At 54.4% G+C, this 15,503-nt stretch overlaps 1 protein-coding gene across 1 annotated transcript; it reads left to right on the top strand.

The window, feature by feature from the left end:
* Positions 1 to 4,808: 4,808 nt before the first annotated feature.
* MAPK13 (mitogen-activated protein kinase 13) lies at positions 4,809 to 15,478 on the top strand. The gene is made up of 12 exons (XM_004590319.4): positions 4,809 to 5,023; positions 5,575 to 5,704; positions 6,702 to 6,760; positions 12,832 to 12,940; positions 13,041 to 13,070; positions 13,387 to 13,434; positions 13,581 to 13,695; positions 13,773 to 13,844; positions 14,266 to 14,345; positions 14,554 to 14,632; positions 14,741 to 14,917; positions 15,151 to 15,478. Exons 1-12 carry the CDS (start codon positions 4,905 to 4,907, stop codon positions 15,228 to 15,230), a joined length of 1,098 nt encoding a protein of 365 aa, XP_004590376.1. The 5' UTR covers positions 4,809 to 4,904; the 3' UTR covers positions 15,231 to 15,478.
* Positions 15,479 to 15,503: the final 25 nt, after the last annotated feature.

The raw sequence follows: 15,503 nt of genomic DNA, 5'->3' as shown, positions 1-15,503 counted from the left end.
TTGGGGAGTTACTTAACGGATGGAAGATCTTCCTCTCTGTCTCTCTTCCTTTCTGTATATCTGACTTTCCAATGATAATAATAATAATAATAATAATAATAATAATAAATATTTTAAAATTATTCTCTATGTTCCAGTCCTCATCTCCCTCTCCACTGGCTAGCAAGAGTGCAGAGAAAGTTGGAAGTGTGGGGCACAGGTGTCAGAGGTGAACCAGTTTAGAATTCCTTCTGGAGCACCTGCTGGGAGAGAGCACTAGGAAGGCAGGGAGGGAGAGAGGAGGGAAGGAGGAGAGGAGCGTGCCTTGCCAGCGTCATATTCAAGCTGTGTACCCCTGTTCTTTCGCCACCACTTACAAACCCATCTTACGGATGGGCAAACTGAGGCTTAGAGAGAGCGAGAGGTACACTAACTCAGCTTAGCAAATCACAGAGCAGCCCATAAATGTGCAGGCTTCTGTCTGTATCTGTCTACCTTTCTGCGGTTACCTTACAGAGTTTTTGAAAACTGAATTATTTATTTTTAAAAAACTTATTTATTTGAAATGGAGAGAGATTGCCCATCCTCTGGCACACTCCCCACATACCCACAGCACCCAGGACTCAACCAGCTCTCTCTCATGGAGTCAGGGCCTCATCTACTTGAGCCTTCAGTATGACCTCCCAGGGGACGTATTAGCAAGAGGCTGGGACAGAGCCAGGGACAGAGCCAGGGACAGAGCCAGGGCTTGCATCCAGGCATGCCCCTGTGAGATGGGAGCAGCCAGGTGGTGCCTGGACCGGTGCACTAAATTCCTACCCCTGTCCCATGGCGGTTTGGGAGGCTTCCCCCCAAGCAGCCAGGGACCACAGCTTCCGAGCTGCTCCTTCGCCTGGCCCACGTCCATGGGAGCCACTGCAGTGTTGGTGGCGATCTCATAGCCCACCCAGCACAGCAGGGACATTAGTGCAGCATATGATGAGCTGCTGTAATCCTGAGGTGAGGTGGAGCCTGCTTGGCTGCTGGTCTGGCTGGGAGCCATGGGGGTTCCAACCTGGAAGACCACACAGCGATTGCTCTGCAACCCATGTCCCTGCTCTCCAGGGACTTATAACTTGCAGGGGAGACAGCCACCAGGGATGGGGCTGAGCCAAGGAACCTGGAACGCAATCCCAGGGGACCCAGCATCTTGAACTGTCATCACCGTCCCGCATTTTCTGCACTGACAAAAAGCTGAACCTGGAATAGAACCCAGCACTCTCATGTGGGACATCCTAACAGGCACCTGAACCACTAAGTCAAACGCCTGCCCTGCTCACGAGGCTGAAGGCCCATGTCCACCACCCTCTCAGTTCTGTGTGACCTTGGCAAAGTCACCAGTCCTCTCTGGACCTCAGGTTCTCTGTGCTCAGAGGATGACAGTGCGAAGCGGAGATGCTGGGGAGCTGGCTGCACCTCTCAGCCAGGGCTCGGCTGCAGAAGCTGCCCGGCAGGTGCTCAGTTGTGGTGCGCTTCAGTTGGCCAGGTGATTTCCCAGAAATCAGCAACAGACAAGGACATGTATGACCAGGCTGGCTCAAGACAATGGTCAGACTACCTGCACCCAGACCAAACCCGAACATCATCCAGACCACAAAGATGACCGAGCAACCCCAACATAGCTAGTCTGAATGGAGCCTGCTTCCTCATCAGCCAAAGCTTCAGCTCAGGTCTGCCCTCCTTCTAGGAAAGATTTATTAAGATGCCCCATTAGAATCCCTGCCACTTCCTGCCGTAGCCAATCCAGAGCCCTGTTCCCCAACACAAGCCCTGTCCTTATGCTAAGTCCTTTCTGACACCCTCTCCCTAAAAGTCCCTTCCCAGCTGGACCTGTGTGAGGATCATATTCAAAGGAGGGGACTTGAAAACATTCATGGAAAACAGAATTAAAGGAGAGGTTTAAGGATGGCCATTGTGACACAGTAGGTTAAGCCACTGCTTGCTGTGTTGGTATACCATACTGGGGTGTCAGCTGGAGTCCTAGCTGCCCTGTTTCGGAATGTGCCTGGGAAGGGAATAGGTTGATGGCCCAAATGCTTGAGTCCCTGGGATCAGGATGGCATTCCTGGCTACTGGCTTTGGGCTGGTCCAAACCTGGCTTTTTAGGTTGTTTAGGGAGTGAACCAGTGGACTGACCATCTGTGTGTGTGTGTGTGTGTGTGTGTGTGTGTGTGTGTGTGTGTGTGTGTGTGATGTTGCCTCTCTCTGTGTCACAGACATCTGTCCTTATCTGTGAAACTCTTTCAAACAACAACAAAAGCTTAATAAAAGAGAATACGCCCAAAACTCTCCCTGACTTACGGGGGGCTGACTTCCAATGTTTCAGCCTTGCCATAGTGCAGAAGTGATGCACACTCAGGAAACACCCTAGCTCGGGTTTTGAATCTGGATCTTTTTCTGGATTATCACGGGCAATGAGGTGCTCAGCCAGCCCCACCGGCAGGAGGCGAGGCTGTGGCTGCGGCTGCGCAGAGCTCTGCACGCTCAGCAAAGCTGTGACAGGGAACATTCTCAGCTTGTGGCATTCCCTCCAAGATGAGCAAGATCTGAACTTACCTTCCTTTTGTGTCCTCTTCATTTTCCAACGAGGACACTGAAACTCAGAGAAGGGGGAGGAACTGTGCCAGAGGTGGGGACAGAAACGCCAAAGCCGATTTCTAAAAGCCCCACCTCCATGTGAATAGGGCAGACACCAAACCATTAGCCCTGGGTCTGCGTCCAGGCTGCAGACAAGCAAGCAGGTCTTGGAGTTCAAAGAGGAAGGAGAGCCAGGGTTGTGATGTCAGGAACTCCCTCCTCTCTGCCTGGATCCACCCAGCCGTTCCCTCCAGAGCTTCCTGGTTGCTGAGCAGACACAAACCCAGCAAGGCCCCCCCAAAGGGGTTCAGTGTCAGTGGAGTGTGAATCACTTCCTGACATTTGCTGGAGAGGCCACCGAGGCCATGGCTGGGGTGACTGGCTCATGTCCTCGCAGGATTGCACAAACTTAAACAATGAGCACCTCCCTGGTGCTCCTCACCTTCTGGGACTCCCCCTCTGCTTCCATGGATGTCCACGCTCTTCCTGACTGAATCCTCAGCCCAAGAGGAAACATGACTCTCCTGGACACCTCTCTAACCAGCATCAAGCCCTCACACCTGGCTCCCAGGACCCAAACCCAGTTTCTGAATCAGTGGGCCCTCCACCTATGTCCCATTCCACTCTCAGCTCCTTCCCACAGGGTGGGAGTCTCAGGGGTGGAGAGTGTGTGTGTGTGTGTGTGTGTGTGTGTGTGTGTGTGTGCAGGCTGAACCAAGAAAGACTTAGGCTGAGCCACAGCCGTGTCCTTGTGACGTGGGCAATGCACGATGATCTTCGAGCAGCAGCATCTCATCATGGAGACGGGAGATAGCACTGTAGCTCTGACTCTGGGGCTGTACCAGTCAAGTCAGGCTGTACCTGCTTCTGAAGGTGCGTGACCTCGGTGCATCACCTGGCGGCATGACAGGCTCCTCCTCTCCGAGATGAGGATGACTCACAGGCCCTGGTCGTGACTAAGTGAGCTGTGTATGCAAAGCATCTGGTCTAATGACTGGCACGAGAGTCTACTAAAGCAATGTTTTTTTTTCCACGTCCAATGCTCTGACTCTTCCGTTCATACTGTATACATTTGGGGAACAGCATCTACTCAGTGTCAGAGACAAATGAGATTCCCTGCCCACAACCCCTGTGGGGGACTTAAGTGGAGCACTCCAGGCTGGGGGGCTGTGGCAAAGGATGGGGGGTCTGTAATTCTTGTCCTTATTGAATACAGCCTCTGTCACCTGACAAATGAGGTAAGTGTCTCCCAGCCTTCCCACAGCCTCTGTTGGGCCAGAGAGGCCTTGGCCAAGTCTTCGGAGCACACACAGTGTCCTTCCCCTCATACTGGTCCTCCCGGGCTCTGGTGACGGCAGAACCCAGATTCTCCTTCATGCTGCACCAGCCACCACCCACAGCTGTCATTGTCCCTGCAGGGCATTAAGAAGCTAGCAAACACCGGATGTGTTTGTGCAAAACTGGGCTGGTTTGAACCTGCGTACGTAATACAGCATCATTAGAATAAGCGTGATGAATTGTTAAGTGTAAGAATGGTTCTAAGAGTATTTAAAAGAAAAACAATCGTTACCTTTTAGAGATACAAAAACACATTTGTGGATGAAATACGAGGTCTGGGTGTGTTGTACCAGGACAATGGGGAAACCGAAATGCGAATGACACAAAGCTGAGCCAGAGTCCCAAGAGTGGCTGACGCTGAGTAATCTGGGGTGCAGAGGCCCCCTCAGACCTCGGTTTCCTGGCTCCAGCCCAGATCTCCCCAGCCAAAATCCAGCTAAAATAAACAAAAACACTAGGGGGTGTGCATGTCCGTGCGTGAGAAGCCCACGGAGCTAGGCTGGCGTCTTCCGTGTGGGAAAAGTTAAGTAACACACAAATTGTGGAGTGTTTTTTTGTTTTTGTGTTTCAAGTCGGGCCTCAAAACCTCCCGTGGGACTCTGCCGGAGCTGGGTGCTGCCTGCCTTCGCCCCGCTGCACCCCGGCACTTGGCCAGAAGGCACCCACTCCCGCACCGCGGCGCCGACCGTGTCCCAGGACCTGCTCCTGCGGCAGGTGGCCGGGACGGACCGGAAAATGGGGCCGCGGCGCTGGGCTGCAGGCCGGGGCGGGGCGGCGCTCGGCACACCTGGGCGAGCCGGCAGGTGGGACGCGTCGCAGCCGAGCCCCCGCCCTCGCGCGGAGGCGGGCAGGAGGACGGGCGGCGCGGGGCGGGCGCGGCCGGGACCGCGGGCGGGGACCAGGGCGCTGGGAGCCCGGCGGGGCCGCGAGCGCAGCCACCGCGCTGGGGCCTCCAAGACTGGGTGCCCGGGATGAGCCTCACCCGGAAAAGGGGCTTCTACAAGCAGGAGGTCAACAAGACGGCCTGGGAACTGCCCAAGACCTACGTGTCCCCGACGCACATCGGCAGCGGAGCCTATGGCGCCGTGTGGTGAGACCCCCCGGCCGCGCGCCGCTTGGAGCGCGCGGGGGTGCCCGGCGTCGGGGCGCCCCCTCGGCTGAATCGGCGCAGACGGGCAGAGAGGACAGGGAGGAGCGCGGCCCCGGTCGACGGAGCTGGCTTGGGGCTGCCAACAGCCTTTCTTCCCCTTGGTGGCCGAGTGGGGTCTCGGGGCTGGAGTGCGCGGGGGTGAAATGCGGACTGAGACGGCTTTCCCGGGACGGTAGCTCTATTTCCGGACCGCAGAGTTCCTGGGGTAGAACGGGCGAGTGCAGGAAGGCCCAGGAAGGGGAAGGGATTGGTCCGGATTGCGCAGGACGTGAGGTCCCTGCCGGGCTCCGCGTCCTGTCGGCGGCGGCGTAGGGGAGCCCCGGCCCCGCGCCCCGTGCGGTTGCCCCGGCTGCTCTGAGCCTCTCACTGCAGGGGGTGGGCTGCGCGCCAAATGGGGTTAGGTGTACGGGTGGCCCGGGAGTCCGCGCCTAGACCTGGAGGAGTTGGAGGAAAGCTGCTGCCGCAGGCTGACCTGCCCGTGCCCCCAACAGCTCCGCCATCGACAAGCGGTCTGGGGAGAAGGTGGCCATCAAGAAGCTGAGCCGGCCCTTCCAGTCGGAGATCTTCGCCAAACGCGCCTACCGCGAGCTGCTCCTGCTCAAACACATGCAGCATGAGAATGTAGGCGCCGCTGGGGCCTGGGCTTAGGGGGCTGCGGGAAGGCAAGTCCCCACCACCCCCCCGGACTCAGCCACGGGACACCCTCCCGCATTGGGCTCCTTCCCGGCCCACCCACCCCCCCGGCGGCCAGGGGCTGCCGGGCACACACTTCCCAAAAGGGAGTGCTGGGTGCTCGTGGGCAGGGTGAGCCCTTCTAGGTGCAGGGAGGACCTGGGTGGGCTGTGCCGTATCTAGGAGCCATTGGCCAGCTGGGGTTACCATCCTGAACCGTGATAACAGCAACAGGCACCTGAACCTCAGCGGGTGTGTCAGGTGCTTCTGAGAGATGTGCAGTAGCTGCTGCCGTTTTACCCTGTGTCCCTTGAGATGGGGGTTATTGCCACCATGTCTGAGATAGGGAGAGCAAGACGCAGAAGGGTTCCTGGGTTACCCAGTGGCAGAGCTGGGGCTTAAAGGGAGGCTGCCTGGCCCCAATCCCCAGTGTATGTCCCTTCCTTGACCACCCTGCCTGGTAGAAACAAGCCAGGAGAAACGAGGGACCTTGGTTCTAGGTTCAGGCACCCAGCTTTGCCCCGGGGAATGTGTAGCTAGGAGGGCCAGTGTCTCAACTACTTCCTGTGACTGAAGTCCCATCCTTGTCCTGCAAACCCCTGCCCTATGAGCCTGTGGCAGACAGGAGGGCCCCAGGAGAAGCCAAGGTCAAGGGTAGGGGAACTGCTGGCTGGAAGTAACCCCATCTTTTTCTCCTGAAGTCAGCTGGCGCAATCCTGGGAGCAATGCCCCTGGCACACCTGGCCACCCTGCCCCCTCCGTCCCCACAACTGGACTCCACTGCTGTGGCTCCCAGCTCCTTCTCTAAGAGGGTCTTTGACCTCTCCCTGCTTACTGCTCCCAACCAGGCTTGGGACCTGGCTCTTGGGGTCTGGGACGGTCACAAGTGTGTGGCTGGGGCCCTGGGGTGGCACTGCCTGGGCCTCACAGGCCGCTTCTTCCACAGGTCATTGGGCTCCTGGATGTCTTCACCCCAGCCTCCTCGCTGCGCCATTTCCAGGATTTGTGAGTCCATGGGCTGCACTGGCTTCCACTGGGGGCGGATCCCTAGTGTCACATCTCCTGGGGAGGGGAGGGCCTACCTGCGCCTTAGGACTTTAAAAGGTGAGGTTCTCTCTGAGTTGTTTTCTGCCACAGTTGGAGAGAGGCCAGGCAGGGAGAGGTGAAGGGAGGGGGGCCTTGCTAGGGGCAGGCAGGGGATGGCAGTGGTGCAAACAGGAAGGGGGCCTGAGCTCAGCTGCTCCACAAATTGGCCAGCTTGAATGTGAGGCAGCCAGCCAGCCTGAAGTGTGGGGAGCGCGGACTCTGCTGCTTTGGTGGGACTCAGGGTCCACCATCCTGGATCCTACCAGGAGGCCATGTGCTAAGGTTGGATTTGAGGGCTGCAGTGTTCCAGCCGTGAGTAAGCAGCAGGGTGCAGCGCTGGGGACAGGGGCAACCCTGGAGGCCAGTGTCTGTGACCCAGATGTTGATCTGAAATCAAAGGGATGGGGCTGGTATTGTGTCCTGGCCTTACCACTTAGATCCAGTTCTTCTGCTAATGTATCTGGGGAGCCCGGGTGCTTGTGCCTCTGAATTCCTGTGGGAGACCCAGATGAAGCTCCTGGTTTCTGGCTTCAGCATGGCATGCCCTAAATTGTTGCAAGCCTTTGGGAGTGAACTAGCAGATGGACGGTTGCTCCGGCCAGCAGAGCCAGTAATGTGGACAGGGAGAGGGTCTAGGGATGAAGCACCGACAGGAAACCAATGATGGTAGAAGTCTCTGGGAAGTCTCGCTTTGTTGCTCCTTCACCTCCTCTTATATACTCTCTCCGCCCCATCCTCTTTTAGCAGGATATTGGATACAGATGAGTCCACTTAGTCTAGGTGTTGTTAGCTGCAAGCCCAATTCCTGTTCCTACACAGGCTAACAAGCACTAATCAACTGCTTAGCCCACAACAAGTTCCCCTTTTTTGTTTTAAACCAGACTTGGATGTGCTCGTCTTAGGTTGTGGACTCTCAGGTCATCAGCCTTACCCGTCATCGGGAATCTCCATAGCATGAGGGAACCCCTGTCTTAGGTTGGTCAGTGCCTGGTCCATCTTACCCATCACTGGCTGCTATTCAACGCATTGCCTGCTGCAGCTGCACAAACCATACTTAGGTAGGCTGGTAACCCTGTTCCATGGCTAGGTAACAATGAGCATACAGCAGTTCCCAGGCTTGGGAAACATTTTGCCCTTGCCCAGGTGTTACATACATAAAGACATATGATGGGGAGCAAGAGGCCTAGACCAAATCCCACAGCATCTGCTGCTCCTCTGCCAACAAATCAACCTGCTGTTACAATGTAAGCATACCCGCCCGCATGTGTTTATCAGTAAAGTTCTGTTGTTCCATAGCTCAGGCAGTTCCGCAAGCTTGTTCACGGTCTCAGCAGTAGCTGTAGGGTGTCTCAGGGTCACCGCTGCTATGGTGTTGTCTGCCGACGCCATAGCAATGCTGGCTGCAATGGTCGATGTTATGCCAAAGTCGTTATGCCTATCAGGCCAACAGAGGCCTCTCCGTTAGCCCCGACAGGCACAGGCAGGATTCCAGGCAGTCGCCATTGCCATTCCAATGTGCTGTTAGGGTGCAGCTGACCTCGGTGCAATTCACTTCAGATGTTTTCTGTATGTAAGAGAGAAAAACGGGGGGATAACACAGGCAGACACAGGCGTAAAATTCAAGGAGCTAAGATTCACCCACGTGAGTAAGTCCTCAAATCCAGAGGAATGATTGAACTAATAATTTCCATAACAATAATTGCCTCCCTTAGTAAGAAAAAAGGGCGGGAGCATGCAGTGCATGCCCGTTCCCCACAAAGCTGCCACTTAGAAAAGGCAGGAAATAACGGGACCTCGGTACTTATGGGAGAAAGAAAAAAAAGAGGGGTGCTTAAAAATATACTAATATACTTATATAATATGTAAAGGCCCAATATACTTGCTTGTTCCATCGATCTTCCGACTCGAATGCCATCACCATGGCCAGTACCTGAGCTTTCATAAGACTCAGCAGCAGGAGCTTGCCAGACAAGCCTCTCAGGAATCCACCATGGGCCATTTTCGTTTTCTGGCAAAACACAAACCGATCCTCGCCCCTATATGAGGACGGGATCTGGCCTTGCCACTGACCGGTTAAGGGATCCTTCCACATCACGTAATCCTTCTGCTTCCGAGACGGATTCCAATGACGATCTGCAGCTGACCGTCCTTCAGCATCCAATGTTAGAAAATTTAAGATAAATAATACAAAGTTCAAATGATCTCGGGGAGTGCTCTACTCCCCCTTTTTTGTTTTAATAAGGTAATCCTTAATAGTATGGATGGCGCGTTCCATAATACCTTGTCCTTGAAGATTGTAAGGAATGCCTGTAATTAGCTGTATATGGTGGGAGGCAGAAAAATCACAAAACTTACTGCTGGTGTAGCAGGGGCCATTATGTTTTAGTAACTTTGGGAGTTCCCAAGATGGAAAAACATGCATAGCACTGAGTTAGAGCATCCCTGACTTATTCCCCTGTCTGAGGAGCAGCTAGAACAAATCCAGAGTAAGTATTGATAGCAACATGCACATACTTTAGTGTCCCAAACACTGGGATGTGTGTCACATCCATTTGCAAATAATCTTAACATGATTCAATCAACCTGATTAACTGTTGCCACAAAATGGGAGATAAATCTGTTGGCATTCTTGAAACCTCCTAAGAATACCAAGGGAAGCCCTAGAATTTGAAATTTTTGAATTCTTGATGCCTTTTTAAACATGGCTAAAAACATCTGGGCTTTGGAAATTGTGGGGGTTTAATACAATTATGAAAAAGTTGAAATTCCAAATAATTAAATGGAGAAACAAGTTGTATTTTACCTGGGGCTATAGCTAACCCTGACTCAACTGAAGGGAGGGACGCTGAAGTTGCTCCTGTAAATCTATCATGGCTGCGCCCAGATTTAATGGCACTGACGACACAGGTGGCACAGAGGGCTCCGTGCCTGGCCAAAAGCGATTTTTTTGCTTGGTACACGCTCTATGGGCATATTCTCTGTGGGTGGAGGATCCTCGGAAGACTCACTTCCATCCTATTCCCCTTCCTCTTCCTCAGAAGAGGACTCAATCTACTTCGCACAGTTTCTCCAGACTTTGGTCTGGGGTTCCTTTTCCTTTTTTACCCTGGTTTGGGGTCCCCTCTGTCTTCCTACTCTGGTTTGTGGCTTGCTGCCCCTCCTTACGTATAATTTTTCAAGGAAGGGTTGCACCACCACTTGAGGGGATGACAAAGCAATATTTACCAAGCGCCAGAGGAAAAAGGTGGCTACAAGGAGAGCAAACCATGGGGATACGTCGCAGACAGTTTCAACGAACTTCTGCGAGGTCTTAAGCTTAGTGTCGGTGCCTTGTGAGTGGAGCAGATCTCGGATTCCCTTAATCATCTGCACTTTAGCGAGTTCTTGCCCCATGATAAATTTTACTTCTGCCCCTGCAAAATATTTAATTCTAAACTTACCTCCAGATTTCCGGGGTCCCTCAGATGATCCCTCGTGCCCCAGGACAGGGAGAGGGTCTGGGGATGAAATCATAAATGCACCTCCAGAGTTCCAGGGGCCCCTCAGATTGTCCCTCGTGCCCTAGCACAGAGAGAGGGTCTAGGGATGAAATCAATTATGCCCCTGCAAAACATTTAAATTCTAAGCTTTCTTCATAGATCCAGGGGTCCCTGGTGCCGTGCCCCACGTTAGGCGCCATTTGCTTTGGCCAGCAGAGCCAGTAATGTGGACCAGGGAGAGGGTCTGGGGATGAAGCACCGACAGGAGACCAGTGATGGTGAATGTCTCTGGGAAGTCTCCCTTTATTGCTCGTTCACCTCTCCTTACATACTCTTCCCCCCACATCCTCTTTTAGCAGGATATTGGATACAGATGAGTCCACTTAGTCTAGGTGTTTTAGCCGCAAGCCCAATTCCTGTTCCCGGCCAGGCCAACCAGCGCTAATCAACTTTTTAGCCCACAACAGAAGGTCTCTCTGTCTTCTCTCCTTCACCCTGCCCTGGAACTCTGCCTTTCAGATAAATGCATAAATCTTAAAAATAATATAGTTGAGGGCTTGGAGTACCAGGTGCAGGACTGGCAGACTGCCACAGGACAGGGTCTGACAGGACAGGGTCTGAGTGCAGTCATGTTTAGGAGGATGCCCTCAGAAGAACAGATTGGGAAAGATGAAACATTCTCCTTAGGAATTTTCCTTTTTTAAATTTATGATTTATTAATTTATTGGAAAAGCAGAGTGACCGAGACAGGGAGTAACAAAGAAGAAAGATCTTCCATCTGCTAATTCCCTCCCAAGATGCTTACAACAACTGGGGCTGCATTAGGCCAAAGCCAGGAAATAGGAATGGCATCTTGGTCTCTCTCAATGGTGGTAGAAATCCAGGTAACTAAGCCATTATTCGTTGCTTTCCTGGTGCGTTAGCAGGAACTTAGTTTGGAAGTAGAGACGTCAGGACTTGAATTGATGCTGTTGATATAGGATGAGGATGCCCCAAATGGTGGCTTAACCACCGTAATACTTTGTTTGAAAGGCAAAGAGAGAGAGGGACAGAGATCTTTGGTCTACTGGTTTCCTCCTCAAATGCCTGCAACAGCGAGGCCTGGGCCAGCCAAACTGATACCTAGAGCTCAGAACTCTATCTAGATTTGCCCTGTGGGTGGCAGCGATTCCACCACTGGAGCCATCACCTGTCACTTTGCAGAGTCCTGTAGTAGGAAGCCGGATTAGAAACAGGCAAGACTACAGCCTAGGCTCTTGGCTGTGGGGTGTGGACATCTCAGGCGATGTCTTCATTGATGCATGAAACGCCTGCTCTGTGCACATGTCACTCAGGAAGGACTTATGAACTTTCTGGTGTTTAATCAGCAGTTGCAAGAGGGAAAGAATCAAGAGTTTGGAAGGGAAAGGTTTGTATACTATAGGGACAAAGATGCCAGCTGCAGCTGGCAGGAGGGGGGGATTGTTTCTGAAGAAAGTAGAGTAATCCTAAGTGAGGCATTCACAAGAAAGAGAGGCGAGATGGGAGAAGAGAATGATGAGCAGGTGATGACTCAGAAACCCCTCTGAGCTTGAGGGAGTGTGAGGCCTGGCAGAAGGTCAAACAGAAAGAAAGGACAGCACCATGTCTGTGGGGCAGTCACTGTTGACCTTGAGCCGAGCAGTTTGGCAGAAGGACAGGGGCGGGCCCTGGGTTGTTGGAGGACCTGCAGTAAAGCCAGTGGATTCTGGGAGTATAGAGCCCCTTCCTTGAAGTGTGCTGTGAAGGAGGAAGAAGCCAAGTGAAGGGAGGGCGGCCGTGGCACAGCAAGGCTTGAGCAAGTTTGAGGCCAGGACGGGGGCTATGCCAAGTGCAAGGTGCTTTAAGGGTAGGACTGTGGTCAGGCACAGGTGGGCTCCAAAAATCCACAGATTTCATGGAGGTGGCCTGTCTTTTTTAAAGAAATTCCTTTTATAATCTGTGTGATTTCCTGTTCTGGCATGGACTGTCCCTGTCTTGAGTAATGGTTTCATATCGCTGACCTTCATTTGTGTCGTAAGCCTTACAACAGGTGCACTAACCAAGCCACCTCCTGAAAACGGATTTATTGCTTCCTTCCCAGAAGTGCAGACATCTGGTTTATGGAGACATCTCAACCCAGCACACCCTGCTGAGGGAGAACATACTTAGAAGCAGAAGGAAATTCTGGCAGAGGCTTTCTGCCAGGCATGGGTAGCAGGCACAAAGAGGCCATTGTTGAGGTCTGGGGTCCAGAGCACTCTCCGACTTCAGAACTTACCCTGGGTTCTGCCAACCGGCAGTCCCCTGCATGGAGGCCTCGGACTGGGGCCTGGAGGCCCATGGTGGGAGAGTGACAGTGCAGAGGGCCCAGGGGAGGCTGGTTCTTAGCACCTTTTTGCATCTCTGAGGCTCCTGTTATGCCACACCCCCTTCCCCGACTGCCTGTTCTGAGTTCCTACATGGGGCTGGGCAGGGCCAATTTCTGCTCCAAGGAATCCCTGTGACTTCCAGCTACCTGGTGATGCCCTTCATGCAGACAGACCTGCAGAAGATCATGGGCATGGAGTTCAGTGAGGACAAGATCCAGTGCCTGGTGTATCAGATGCTCAAAGGTCTTAAGGTGGGTGGACGGGTCCTTGGTAGGGGGTGGAGACCCGAGGTCTGGAGGTGGACTGAGATGAGGTAGGGGGCAGTGGGCTCATCCTGTCTCTCTCTCACAGTACATCCACTCAGCTGGGATCGTGCACAGGGTGAGTACGTCCCCCACCCCTATCTCAGAGGACCCTGCCCCACCTGACGCTGTGGGTGGGAAGAGTGAAGGGAGAGGCCACTCGTGGAAGCATGGAGTGGTGGGCAGGAGGGCCTGTGCAGGGAGTGTCATGGGGGAATTGCTACACACAAAATGGGCTTGCAGCTGCAGATGGCACGTGTTCGAGCTGGATGCCCTTAGAGGACCCCTAGTCCCGTGTGCATTTCACAGCTGGAGAAAAGGGGCTTGGTTGAGGTCACAGTGCTGGTCAAGACCAAGGCCAGGGCCCCTCCTCTCTGCCCCTCCCCTACCCCTAGGACCTGAAGCCAGGCAACCTGGCGGTGAATGAGGACTGTGAACTGAAGGTGAGTGGACCCCGGGCAGGCTCAGCCTGGGCTGGGAGTAGGGGTGGGGGTGGGTCCTGTCCCATGAGTCCTGCACAGCCGCTCCAGGAGCCATGTCCCCTCAGCGAGCTCCTTCTGCCTGTGCCCCTCCCCCAACTGAGCCATAGATCCTGGATTTTGGACTGGCACGGCTGGCGGATGCCGAGATGACTGGCTACGTGGTAACACGCTGGTACCGTGCACCCGAGGTTATCCTGAGCTGGATGCACTACAACCAGACTGGTCAGTGGGTGGCCACGGGAGGGTCCCGGGCCCAGGCTACAGGCCACTCACATGGACCAGGTGGCCCCTCTCTGCAGTGGACATCTGGTCCGTGGGCTGCATTATGGCCGAGATGCTGACAGGAAAGACGCTGTTCAAGGGCAAGGACTGTATCCTTTGCTGGGAGATTCAAGCCGCACATAGCCAGGCAGGCTCTAGGTGACCTCCAAGGCCAGGTGCTTCCTGGGGCGGGGAGAAGGGCAGGGGAGGATACTTTTAAGGTGTAGATAAGCAGAATGATGAGAATGAGGCCATGGGATTCCACCACCTTGGAGAGAACACTTCACAGCTGTGTGTACCACAGGCCTCTGATAGCAAGCTGTGGGCCTTTGGAGGGAGAGGAGGACAGACTGCAGGGGATGAGGGTCAGGCTTGCATGTGCCCCAGGGGAGCCTCACAGAGATTTGAGTCTGGCTGGAACCTGGATGGTTCCCTTGGTCTCCAGGGTGGTGATGGAGGGACAGGGGTTGGGGTGGAAGCAGCTACTGGCCCACCTGCAGAGAGCGCCACTGAGCCTTAACTGCTGCTGAGACCTGGACCAGCTGAGCCAGATCCTGAAAGTGACAGGAGTCCCCGGGGCAGACTTCGTGCAGAAGCTCAAGGACAAAGCAGTAGGTGGCAGATGATGCCCAGGGTGGCCTGGGATGTGTGCACTGGCCTGAAGGAGCTGGGTGGGCTGTGGTTGGGGGGGGGAGGTGGCGGGCAGGTGTCCTGGCCTTCCTGCCACTTCAGTCTACACTGAACCCCCTGGTCTGCCTGCTGGCTTTCTGAGCTCCCCACTTGGCACCCTGCGGGTTTGAACGATTTTCTATGTTCTAGGCCAAAACCTACATCCAGTCCCTGCCCCATATCCCCAAGAAGGACTTCACTCAGCTCTTCCCACATGCTAGCCCCCATGGTGAGTCCCAGGGATGGGATAGAGTGGGGATGGGGATTGGGGGTGACTCCCTGGGATACCTCAGTCTGCGCACCCCCAGGTGGGAGGCTCACAGCTCTGCCCACACAGCCGTTGACCTGCTGGAAAAGATGCTGGAACTGGACGTGGACAAGCGTCTGACCGCCTCACAGGCCCTTGCCCATCCCTTCTTTGAACCCTTCCGGGACCCTGAGGAGGAGATAGAGGCCCCGCAGCTGTTCGATGATGCCTTGGAACACAGGAAGCTCACAGTGGACGAATGGAAGCGTGAGAGCCGGGGCCCTGGGGCCGCCCTCCCTCCTGCCTGCAGCCTTTCCTTCCTTGCCTCCTCCTGCTTGCCCAGTGCCACGTGGACACTCCTGTCCTTCCTCTGAGCAGACGCCACCTACCTGTGCCTTCTGATTCTGCTTGAGCTCACTTCCTGCTCTGCAGCAAGTCGGAGGTGGGCTGGACTCCCTTGCCCTCGGCATCCCCCACTGACCCCAACCCGCCCTTCTTAGAGCACATCTACAAGGAGATCATGAACTTTAGCCCCGTGGCCCGCAAGGACTCACGGCGCCGGAGCGGCTTGAAGCTGTAGTGATTCAATCCTGCCTGATCACCCCCAATCTACCTAGCTGTGTGTGGGGACTGCTGCGTGGCACCGCCAGCCAGATGCTGCCTGTGACCAAGACTCACTTGTTACCGCTAGATCAGACCTTCTGGGAATACAACCTTCCAAGCAGAGGACAGAGTTAGAGACAGGCCAGCCCCATGTAGAATTCAAAGATGTAGGTTGGGAGAACATGACTTGGATCACCATGCATTAAAGTGCCTGTCTGGAGAGCAGCCTGGGTGTGGGTCGTTTCCTTCC

This window comes from Ochotona princeps, chromosome 1 (assembly GCF_030435755.1).
Source record: "Ochotona princeps isolate mOchPri1 chromosome 1, mOchPri1.hap1, whole genome shotgun sequence".
In the NCBI taxonomy this organism is placed as follows: domain Eukaryota; kingdom Metazoa; phylum Chordata; class Mammalia; order Lagomorpha; family Ochotonidae; genus Ochotona; species Ochotona princeps.
Note: the sequence above shows the minus strand (reverse complement) of the source record. Positions and strands in the feature narration are given on the sequence as shown.